Source organism: Rhea pennata, unplaced genomic scaffold (genome assembly GCF_028389875.1).
Source record: "Rhea pennata isolate bPtePen1 unplaced genomic scaffold, bPtePen1.pri scaffold_173, whole genome shotgun sequence".
Lineage (NCBI taxonomy): Eukaryota > Metazoa > Chordata > Aves > Rheiformes > Rheidae > Rhea > Rhea pennata.
Window position 1 is genome coordinate 36,514 of NW_026907642.1, and position 11,620 is coordinate 48,133.

An 11,620-nucleotide genomic window follows, 5' to 3' on the forward strand; every position below is an offset into this window, starting at 1 on the left:
ACACCAGGAACGGGCCGTGCTGGGAACCGGCACCAGCAGGGCTGGAGACACTGGGAACCGGCACCAATGGGGCCGGAGACACCGGGAACGGGCCGCGCCGGGAAGCCCCGAGGCGGGACCGGACACATGCGGAACCGGGAGCCGGACACCGTCAAGGCGGGCGTGCGCGGCGCACCGGGAGCTGCCCCGGCCGGGAGCCACGGTGGCCGGAGCCGCCCTGGCCCTGGTCGGAGCCGCAGTGGCCGGAGCCGTGGTGGCCCTGGCCGGAGCCGCGGTGGCCGGGAGCTGCGGTGGCCGGAGCCGCCCTGGCCCTGGTCGGAGCCGCGGTGGCCGGGAGCCGCGGTGGCCGGAGCCGCGGTGGCCGGAGCCGCCCTGGCCCTGGCCGGAGCCGCGGTGGCCGGGAGCTGCGGTGGTCGGAGCCGCGGTGGTCGGAGCCGCCCTGGCCCTGGTCGGAGCCGCGGTGGCCGGAGCCGCGGTGGCCGGAGCCGCCCTGGCCCTGGTCGGAGCCGCGGTGGCCGGGAGCCGCGGTGGCCGGAGCCGCGGTGGCCGGAGCCGCCCTGGCCCTGGCCGGAGCCGTGGTGGCCGGGAGCTGCGGTGGTCGGAGCCGCGGTGGTCAGAGCCGCGGTGGCCCTGGCCGGAGCCGCGGTGGCCGGAGCCGCCCTGGCCCTGGTCGGAGCCGCGGTGGCCGGAGCCGCCCTGGCCCTGGCCGAGCCGCGGTGGCCGGGAGCTGCGGTGGTCGGAGCCGCGGTGGCCGGAGCCGCCCTGGCCCTGGCCGGAGCCGCGGTGGCCGGAGCCGTGGTGGCCCTGGCCGGAGCCGCGGTGGCCGGGAAGCGTCCGCAGGGGCGCGGCGCGGCTCAGGGCCCGCCGAGGCTCTCCAGCAGCAGCCGCCGGCCCTCCTCGTAGTCGTCCTCGTCCACGTTGACCAGGAGCCGGATGGCCTCCTGGCCCACGGCCTCCTTGAGCGAGTCCGTGAGGAAGACGCCCTTGAGGGCCTCGAGCAGCGAGCCGTTCATGTAGTCGCTCCAGAAGGCGTCCAGGTAGGAGAGCTCCGAGAACTTGATGTCGCAGATGATGGAGCCCAGGTCGCGCGACTTGAGCACGGTGCTGGCCTGGCCGAAGAGGTCGAGCTGCCGCTCCAGGCGCGGCGCCCGGTTCGAGGCCACGTTCTGCCGCAGCGCCGCCTCGTGCTCGCAGTACTCGGCCCGCACGCGCAGGCGGATGTCTGCGGCGCCCGCCGCGGCGGCGGCGACGACGACGACGACGGGGAGGAAGAGACGGAGACGGGGGGGGAGAGAGGGAGGGAGAGAGAGAGAGAGAGAGAGAGAGAGATAGAGAGAGAGAGAGAGAGAGAGACGGGGCCGTGGGCGGGGGCCGGGCGCTGCCACGTCCCCCCGCCGCGTCCCCCACCGCCGCCGCCGCAGCCGGACCTCGCCGACCCCCAGTGCCCCCAGGCCCTGCTCTGCACTGGGGACGGACGTGGCCACAGCGATCCCAGTGCCCCCAGTCTCTGCTCTGTACTGGGGACGGGGCCACAGCGCTCCCAGTGCCCCCAGTCCCTGTTCTGCACTGGGGACGGACGTGGCCACAGCAATCCCAGTGCCCCCAGTCTCTGCTCTGTACTGGGGACGGGGCCACAGCGCTCCCAGTGCTCCCAGTCCCTGCTCTGCACTGGGGACGGACGTGGCCACAGCGATCCCAGTGCTCCCAGTCCCTGCTCTGCACTGGGGACGTGGCCACAGCACTCCCAGTGCCCCCAGTCCCTGCTCTGCACTGGGGACGGGGCCACAGCGATCCCAGTGCTCCCAGTCCCTGCTCTGTACTGGGGACATGGCCACAGCAATCCCAGTGCTCCCAGTCTCTGCTCTGTACTGGGGACGTGGCCACAGCGATCCCAGTGCTCCCAGTCTCTGCTCTGCACTGGGGACGGGGCCACAGCCATCCCAGTGCTCCCAGTCTCTGCTCTGCCCTGGGGACGGACGTGGCCACAGCGATCCCAGTGCTCCCAGTCTCTGCTCTGTACTGGGGACGTGGCCACAGCGGTTCCAGTGCTCCCAGTCCCTGCTCTGCACTGGGGACGGGGCCACAGCGCTCCCAGTGCCCCCAGTCTCTGCTCTGTACTGGGGACATGGCCACAGCCATCCCAGTGCCCCCAGTTCCTGCGCTGTACTGGAGACACAGCCACAGCTTTCCTAGCACCTGCTCTGTACTGGGAACGTGGCCACAGCACTCCCAGTGCTCCCAGCGCCTGCTCTGTACTGGGAACGCAACCACAGCATTCCCAGTGCCCCCAATGCCTGCGCTGCACTGCAAATATGGCCCCAGTTCACCCAGTTCCTGGTCTGCACTGGCAACACAGCCCAGTGCCCCAATGCTTACTCTCCCAGTACAGCCCAGTGGCCCCAGTCCCTGTTCTCCCAGTACAGTCCAGTGTCTCCCATCCCTGCTCTGCTCTGTGGCCCGCTGTCCCGTGTCCCCAGTGCCTGCTCTCCCATTTCACCAGTCCCTGCTCTGTAACCCACTGCCCCCAGTCCCTGCTTTCCCAGTTCAGCCCAGTCACTGCTCTGCAGATCAGTTTCCCCCACTGCCTGCTCTGCACTGGGAATGTGGCCACAACACCTCCAGTCTCCGCTCTGTACTGGGAACACGGCCACAGTGCCCCCAATTCCTGCTCTCCCAGCACACCCAGTTCCCCCAGTCCCTGTTTTGCACTGGGAGCATGGTCCCAGTGCCCCCAGTCCCTGCTCCACACTGGGATCACAGCCCCAGTGCCTGCTCTCCCAGTTCTCCCACTCCCTTCTCTCCCAGTAGTCCAATCCCTGCACTGCATTGAAAACACGGCCCCAGTAACCCCAGTCCCTCCTCTCCCAGTACAGCCCAGTGCCCTCAGTCTCCACTCTGCACTAGATACGCAGCCCAGTTCCCCAGTGCCCTCAACAGTTGCTCTCCCAGCACAGCCCACTCCTCTCTGCTTCTGCTCTCCCAGTACAGCCCAGTCTCCCCCACCCCTCGTCTGCACTGGGAACATGCTCCCAGCTCACCCAGTCCCTGCTCTGCAGCCCACTGTCCCCAGTATGCCCAGTGCCTGCTCCACACTGGGAACATAGCCCAGTTCCCCCAGTTCCTGCTCTCCCAGTGCAGCTCCACCCCTGCTCTGTAGCCCAGTTTCCCCAGTTCCTGCTCTCCCAGTGCAGCCCCGTCCCCCTGCTCCCTGCTCTCTCCATCCCCCAAGTCCCTGCTCCCCCCTCTCCCAGTTCCCCCAGTCCCTGCTCTCCCCTCTCCCAGTTCCCAGTCCCTGCTCCCCCCTCTCCCAGTTCCCCCAGTCCCCGCTCTGCCTCCCCAGTCCCTGCTCTCCCCTCTCCCAGTTCCCCAGTCGCCGCTCTCCCCAGTCTCTCTCTCCCAGTCCCCCCAGCGGGGTCCGCCTGCGGCCGCGCGCCAGCGGGAGGCCGGCGACACCCGTCCCGGCGCCGGGCCAGGCCCAACCCGGGTGGGGGGGGGGGATCGGGTCGGGGTTTCTCCCCCCCCCTTTTCTTTCTTTTCCTCCGCGTTCCCGGACCCCCGGTGAGGGCAGCGGGGCGGGGGGCGCGGCGGGGGGCTACGTACGCTCCGCCGTCCCCTCCGCCGTCTCGGGCGCGCGGCGGCGGCACCTGCGGAGGCATCAACGGGAGAGCGCGGGGCCCCCCCGGCGCGGGGGGAGCGGAGGCGCCGCCGCAGCCCCGCGCCCGCCCCCCCCGCCCCGCGCCCCCCGCCCCGCGCCGCCTGCGCTTCCCTCTCTGGGCTCGCTTTTTTTTTTTTTTTTTTTTTTGTCTTTTTTTGTCGCTTTTTGTCACTTTTTGTAACTTTTTGTCATTCCTTTTCTTTTTTTTCTTTTTTTACCAGTTTCTTGCATGAGCTGATACTTTACGCTTTTCCCTGCGGGGGGGAGGAGCTGCTTTCCAACTGCGGACCAAGAGAAACAGGTTCAATCTTTCAGCACAAGGTAAAACGGCAAGAAATAACGGGTAACCCGGGCGTCCCGGGCACGCGCGGGCCGGCGGCGGGGCGGGGGGCGCCGAGGGCGGCTCGCCCCGGCCGGAGCGCGCGGGCGCGGGGAGGGGCCGGCCCGGAAGGGAGCCGGGAGCGCCGGGAGCGCCGGAGCCGTCTCCCTGCCCAGCGCGCGGAGCGGAGCGGGCGCCCCGCGGCCGTCGAGGCTTTTGGCTCAGCGACCTGAAGTTAAACGGGTTGGAGAAAGCGGGTGCGGGGGGGGGGGGTGGGATTTGAGAGAAAATCGGCAGCAACGAAAGCAGCAGCAGCAACGACAACGAGAACTGGCATCAAGAGTCGGGCACAAAAACGAGAACAAAAAACGAAAGGGAAAAATAGGACACGGAGTCGGGTGGCGGAAAGGCCCCGGCGCCTGCCGGGCCCCGCGGGGAGGTGGCGGCGGCGGCGGGGGGGAGCTCTGCCCCCGGCGCGCGGCCGACCTCAGCACCATCGCCACCACCGTCATCATCCTCACCACCATCATCATCATGAAACACAGGCAACGACCTAGCGTGGAACGGAGCTCTCGGTTCGGTCCGTGCACCTACCCGCCAGAAGTCTTAAGCTGCACGGTGCAGTGGCAGTTTTGACACTCACTGAATTATTTTTGAACCTTCTTCGTTAGAACCCATGGCCTGCAAATTGGTCAAAGGGTGAGAGAGCGGTCGCGGCGCGGCCCGCCCCCGCCCTTACGTGCTGCTCGGGGGCCGCCTTCCCCTTCGGGCCGCGGGCGAGGAGCCGGGGCCGGGCCCCAAGGCCGCCCGGGGAGCCGGCCCGGCCCCGGCGGCGGCCAGGGGCGGGGCGCCGGTATCTGCGCCCGCCGGCGACGCCTCGGCTCTGGGGCGGTTGTCAGGGGAAACGCAGCCTCGCCGCCGGCACCTTCCCGCTCCGGCGCCGAGGGCCCCGAGCGGAGTCCGTCGGGGCGAGCGGAGGGAGCCGCACTACGCTGCGCAGGACGCTCGCACGGGAGAACGCCGGCAGCGGTCGTCGTCGACGGCGGGCGCCGGCCCGGCCGCGCGAGGCCCAGGAGAGCGCGCGGGGCGGGGAAGGCGCGGGCGGGCGCCGCCGCCGCCGCCGCCTCCTCCTCCTCCTCCTGCCGGCCCCTCCGCGGCAGGGCTGCTCCGAGCAGGAGCGGGGCCGGCAGCGGATCCGCCCCGGGGCGCCGGCGCCCGAGGCCGCCCGTTCCTGCCCCCCGCCCCAGCACAAACACGGGGCAGTTTCCGAATCCCGGCCCGCTCCGGCGGCGGAGGGAGCCCGGGGACGCGCCGGCGCCGCGCGGACACCTACCACAGGTCACTTTGGTGGGGGTGGGGGCCTCCGGCTGGGGGGCGGGGGCCGCCTTGGCCCCCCGCCGCCGGCTGAGCGCGCTGGCCCTCGTCCTGCCTCTGCTCACCCGCTTCCGCTTGCTGGACGTGGAGGCTGGGGGGGGGTCGCGGGGGCGGTGAGCGGCGCTGCCCCACGCCCACGGCCCTCGTGGGGGGGGGGGGGCGGCGGGGGGCTTCCGGGGCGGCCGCTCCTACCTGTCTCCCAGTGCTCGTGCCGCGGCTCGGCGGAGGCGGAGCTGAGGCAGCTGTCGACCTGCCGGTCGGAGGCGGCGACCGAGGGGCCGTAGGTGTAGCGCTCGGGGGACACTGAGGGCGGGGAAGGGGGGGGGTCGTGAGCGGCCCCGCTCGCCCCCCCCCGCCCCTCCCGAGCCCGCTGCGCCGGAGCGCGGCCGGTACCTGTGCGCGGCCGCTTCAGCGCGGCGTAGGGCAGCAGGTCGTGCCGCGTGAGCACCCGCAGGAGCTGCAGCAGCTGCCGGAAGTTGGTTTCGTCGCAGAGCCCGCGGCGCTCCAGCTCCAGCAGGAGCTCCACCCCGCTGCGGGGCCGGCGGCGCTCGCCCGCCGCCTCCCAGCCCCCCTCGGCCCGGCAGGGACGCCGGCGGCGCCGGCGCCAGCTCTCCAGGAGGGGCGAGGGCGGCTGCGCGCCCGCCTCGTCCTCGCCCGCCACCGCCCACAGCGCGGGGTCCAGCGGGTGCAGCCCCGGCTGCGTCTCGTCCAGCAGGAAGGAGAGCACGGCCACGTCGTTCTCCGTCAGCTGCGCGCCGATCACCTCGAAGAGGTGGTGCAGCGAGATCATGCCGTAGTACTCCAGGCACTCGTCCTCCTCCCACGCCTGCGAGATCACCGGCCGCCGGGGCTCCGCCATGGGCGCCGCGGAGCGCGACTCGAGGCGCTCGGAGGTCCCTCGCCGGAAGACTCGCGAGGAACCGGACTGCAGCGAGTGCAGCTGCGACAGGGCTCGGAGGGACTCCACCGCCAAAGCTTTCGGGGCTCGACCAGGCCGAAACGGGGGCAGCTCCGCCGGAGCCCGCGGGCGGAAACGCCGGGATCCGCTGGAAAGCGCCGCAGCAGGGCGGCTCTGCCTGGGCTCCCGCAGACTGCCGAGAAGGGAGGCGGCGCAGGCTCAGGCGGCCCCGGCAGCCCTCGGGGTCAAGCGGCACCTGCGGGAGGAGCCAGCGGCGGGGTGAGCGGGAGCTGGGGGCGGCCAGCGAGACGCCGAGCAAGAGCCGGCCCGGCGCGGCCGCGAAGCCAAGGGCGGCCGCGACTCCGGCGCTCGGGCAGCGCCTCCGCCGAGCCCCCTGCGGCCCCCCCCCGCGGCGGAGGCAGGGCCAGGCGCGCCGGGGGAGGGAGCGGGGAGGGAGGGGCCGCCCGGCGCTAATCGCTGCCCCCAGGCCCCCGCGGGGCCCCCGCCCTGCGCCGCAAAATGCTGTTTCACGGCCGCGGCGCGAGGGCCCCGGCACCGCGCGGGGGCAGCACTGCGGCAGCCGGAGGACGCGGCTCCGCTCCGCACCCACCCCCCGCCTTGGTTAAAGCCGGGGGGGGGGAAGGATCCTCCGTGGGGCACCCGCAGCGGGCGCGGCCCCCCCGCACCAGGACGCTCCAGCCCTGCGGCCTCCCCAGCACCGGCGCGGCTGCCCGCTGCCGCGATCTCGCCTCCCCCCCCCCGCCGAGCCCGCCGCTAGGAGCAGGGCCGCCCCCCCCCCCGCCACGATCTCAACCCCCACAACAGCCATTTTCTCACCTCACCCCCCAACACAGGGCGCTACAGCAACCGTTTCCCGGCAGATTCACCCCAAACATTCTCCCCCCCAAGCCGGCTACTCCTGGTCACGCAACCAGCTCAGTTCCGCCGCACGCCGAGGCCCCCCCGCCCCACTGCCCATTCCCTCGGAACAGCCCCCAGAACGGGGCTGCTGCCCCCTCCCCGGGCAGGCCGCAGCTTTGCCCCCACAACCGCCACAACGGCCGTTCCCCCTCCCTCGACCACCACAACGGCCCTTCCCCCCGCCATGACGGCCGTTCCCCTCCCCCATAACCACCGTGACGGCTGCTACTTCCTCCACGACCACCACGACGGCCGCTTCCCCGCCGCCGTGATCCCCGTGACAGCAGCTTCCCCCCGGCCATGACGCCCACGACGGCCCTTCCCCCCCGCCCTGACCACCATGACAGCTGTTACTCCCCCCACAACCACCATGACAGCCGCTTCCCCCTGCCATGACCCCCACGATGGCTGTTTCCCCGGCCATAACCCCCACGACGGCTGCTTTCCCTCACCGTGACCCTCATGATGGCCACTTCCTCCCCTTCCACAGCCATCATGACAATTGTTCCCCCCCGTGGCCGCCATGACGGCCACCCCTCCCCATGACGGCCATTCCCCCCCCCCCATGGCGGCCATGACAAGTGTTCCCCCCCCCCATGACCACCATGACAAGTGTTCCCCCTCCCATGGCCACCATCAGGGCCGCTCCCCCCGCACGGCCGCCATGACGGCCGCTCTCCCCCCCATGACCGCCATGACAAATGTTCCCCCCCATGGCCACCATGACGCCCGTTCCCCCCCCCCCCCCATAACGGCCGTTCCCCCCTCCACGGCCGCCATGACAGCCGTTCCCCCCCCCCCCCTTAGCCGCCATGACGGCCGTTCCCCCCTCCACGGCCGCCATGACAGCCGTTCCCCCCCCCCCTTAGCCGCCATGACGGCTGCTCCCGCCTCCACGGCCGCCATGACAGCCGTTTCCCCCCCCCCCGCCTTAGCCGCCATGACAGCCGTTTCCCCCCCCCCTTAGCCGCCATGACAGCCGTTTCCCCCCCATAACGGCCGTTCCCCCCCCCTTAGCCGCCATGACGGCTGCTCCCCCCTCCACGGCCGCCATGACAGCCGTTCCCCCCCCCTTAGCCGCCATGACGGCTGCTCCCCCCTCCACGGCCGCCATGACAGCCGTTCCCCCCCCTTAGCCGCCATGACGGCTGCTCCCCCCTCCACGGCCGCCATGACGGCCGCTCCTCCTCCCTCCCCGCCCAGTCCCCACGAACAGCCCCCGCACAACACCCCCAAACTAGGCCTTTTCCCACAGAAACACCGTCCCGCCCGCAGCCTCCCAGCGGCCGCCGCGGCCCAGCCGCTGCCGCCTCCCTCACCCCGCTCCCGCCGCCGCCGCCTCCGCCGCTCGGATCCTTCTGGCACCTTCGATGACTCTGCGCATGCGCCGCCCCCCCCCCCCCCCACGCCGGCGCGCGCGCGTCCCCTCCCCACCACCACGGGCGGCCCCGCCCCTCTGCGCACGCGCCCTGGCGCAGTCCTGCGCGGCCCCCCGCCCCTCCGCGCACGCGCTGCCGCCGCCGCCTCCCCCGCCCGCCCAGCCGCGCATGCGCCGCCCCCCGCCGTGCGCATGCGCGCGGCTCGCTCCTCCCTCCTCCCCCACCGTAAACAACCGCCGCCTGCGCGTGCGTCATAACCCCCCCGCCCCCACGCCCGGCACGCGGACCCCCGGCCGGCGTCCTCGTGACCCCACGTGTGTGGGCGGGGCTAGCCCGCCCCAGCGCCCCGCCCCGCCCCGCCGCCGCGCAGGCGCAGAAGCGGGCCGCAACTGGCGTAAGGCGGGCGGAGGCTGCGCCGGCAGCGCAGCGGCCGCGCGACGCCCGCGCCTGCTCCACGCACCCCCGTGCAACCCCCGGCGCGGCCCCACGCAACGCCGCGATGCTAAGCACACCCGTGCACCTCCCGCGTCCACTGCACGCACCCGCGTGCACCACCCGCACGCGCAATCTTCTGCTCACCTTGCTCCGTGCAAACCCCGCACGTGCCCCACGCAAAACCTGCGCACCCCCCCCCCGCAAGCCCCACGCACGCTCGGGTGCACACCGCTCCCGTACTCCGCGTGCACAACCCGCGCCAGCCCGCGCGCCCGCGCCGTGCAAAGCCCCGGTGCGCGCTCCCGCCCCAGGCCCCGCGCGCGCCCCGCTCCGCCCACGCCGCTCCGCCCACGCCGCGCGCACGCCCGGGCCCCCCGGGGGCCGCCCGCCGCCGCAGCGCCCCGGGCGGGCCGCGTGCTCGGGCGGCCACGCGCGGGCATTGACGCCGCGCACGGCCCCACGCGTGCGCACCCACGTGCGCCGCCCCCCCCCCCAGCCCAGGCGCCACCGCGTGCCCACCCACGTGCGGAGGCTGCCGCACGCATGCGCACACCGCCCCCGCCCCCGCAGGCCCCGCCCCCGTTTCTCGAGGCCCCGCCCCTAACGGGGTAAGCCACGCCCCCCTCGCGCCGGTGCAGTGACGCGCGCTCCCCCCCCCCGCTCCCAATCCCCCCTCGGCCCCGCCCCCCCTCTCCCGCCGCTAGCATCGCGCGTGCCCATTGGCCGCCGCCGCGCGGCGTGGGCCAATCAGGAGGCGCCGTGCAGCGGGGTGGGCGCCGGGAGAGACGGGAGCGCGGCGGCGGCGGTGAGTGATGGGGCCGTGCCGCTCCCCCCCCCCCCATAGCGGGGGCCCCCCCGCCCCACACCGCCCCACACCGCCCCTCGGGCCGGCCCCGCCCCCAAAACGGGACCCCCCAACCGCCCCACACCCGCCCCCTCGGGCCGTGCCGCTCCCCCCGCCCCATAGCGGGCCCCCCCCCGCCCCACACCGCCCCCTCGGGCCGTGCCGCTCCCCCCCGCCCCATAGCGGGCCCCCCCCCCGCCCCACACCGCCCCTCGGGCCGTGCCGCTCCCCCCGCCCCATAGCGGGCCCCCCCCCCGCCCCACACCGCCCCCTCGGGCCGTGCCGCTCCCCCCCCCCCATAGCGGGCCCCCCCCCCCCGCCCACACCGCCCCCTCGGGCTGTGCCGCCCCCCCCCCATAGCGGGCCCCCCCCCGCCCCACACTGACTCCTTGGGCCGTGCCGCTCCCCTCCCCCACAGCAGGACCCCCCCCCCCGCCCCACATCGACCCCTCGGGTCGTGCCCTCCCCCACATCGGGACCCCCTCCCGCCCCTCGCGCTGTGCCCCCCCCCCCCCGTAGGAGGTTCCTCTGCCCCCCAAGCTGTGCCTCCCCCTCCGTAGCGGCTCCCCTGCCCCACAACAACCCCCCTGGCCGTGTCCAAGGGGGGTGTCACGGGGGGGGGGGGGGCTGTTGCCGCGGCCCCCCCAATCCGGCGGCAACCGATTTTCATGCCAATAATTTATTGACCGGCAGCTCCGCGCGCAGCCGGGGCACCGAGAACGACCCGGGGGCGGGGGGGGGGGGCAAGGGGGGGTCTGGGGGGGGGGGTGGGGGGGCGGCACCGGGTGCTGCCTCAGCAGCCGGCCGGGGGGGAGAGATTAAAAAGAGAAAACAAATATCAAATCAACCTATTTACAGTGCGATCAATAAAAGGGGGGGGGGTATTTACAAGGGGGGGATAAAACACCCCCCGCCCACGCCGGAACCCTCGGGGGGGGGGAGACCCGGGGGGGGGGAAGGCCCTGGGGGGGGGAAGGCCCCCCGGCCCCCCCGCAGCCTGGCGCCACGGTGAGGGGCAGCGGCCCCCCCCCCCCCCAGCAGCATAAAACCAGAAACGGGGCGGGGGGCCCGGGGGGGCCCCGGGGGGGCTCGGGGGACCCCGGGGGGCTCGGGGGGCGGGGCCGGGCCCCCCCCCCGCCCTCAGGAGGGGCCGGCGGCTCCGGCGACGTCTCCCGGCGGCTCCCGGCTCCGCTCGGCCCCCGGTCGCCCCTCGGCTGCGGGGGGGGGGGGAAGGGGGGGCGTTGTGGTGGTCGGCGCCCCTCGATATCCCAGCATGCACCGCGGGCAGCGACCCCCCCCCCAATATCCCAGCATGCACCGCCGGCAGCGGCCCGCCCCCCCCACCCAATATCCCAGCGTACACTGCCGACAGCGCCCCCCCAATATCCCAGCATGCACCGCCGGCAGCGCCCCTCCAGTATCCCAGCATGCACCGCGGCCCCCCCTAATATCCCAGCATGCACCGCCAGCAGCGCCCCTCCAGTATCCCAGCATGCCGCGCGGCTCCCCCCGCCATCCCAGCATGCCGCGCGGCTCCCCCCGCCATCCCAGCATGCACCGCGGGCCCCCCGCCGCCATCCCAGCATGCACCGCGGGCCCCCCGCCATCCCAGCATGCACCGCGGCCCCCCCCCCCCCGCCGCCATCCCAGCATGCACCGCGGGCCCCCCCCGCCATCCCAGCATGCCGCGCGGCTCCCCCCCGCCATCCCAGCATGCACCGCGCCCCCCCCGCCGCCATCCCAGCATGCCGCGCGGCCCCCCCCGCCATCCCAGCATGCACCGCGGCCTCCCCCC

General features: G+C 73.9%; 1 protein-coding gene across 1 annotated transcript; it reads right to left on the reverse strand.

The window, feature by feature from the left end:
• Positions 1–766: 766 nt before the first annotated feature.
• Positions 767–6,526, reverse strand: DEDD2 (death effector domain containing 2). The gene is made up of 4 exons (XM_062600950.1): positions 5,742–6,526; positions 5,541–5,651; positions 5,308–5,439; positions 767–1,222 (listed from the first exon to the last, which is right to left on the reverse strand). The coding sequence occupies exons 1-4, from the start codon at positions 6,205–6,207 to the stop codon at positions 855–857; spliced, it is 1,077 nt and encodes a 358-aa protein (XP_062456934.1). The 5' UTR covers positions 6,208–6,526; the 3' UTR covers positions 767–854.
• Between the last annotated feature and the right edge of the window lie 5,094 nt (positions 6,527–11,620).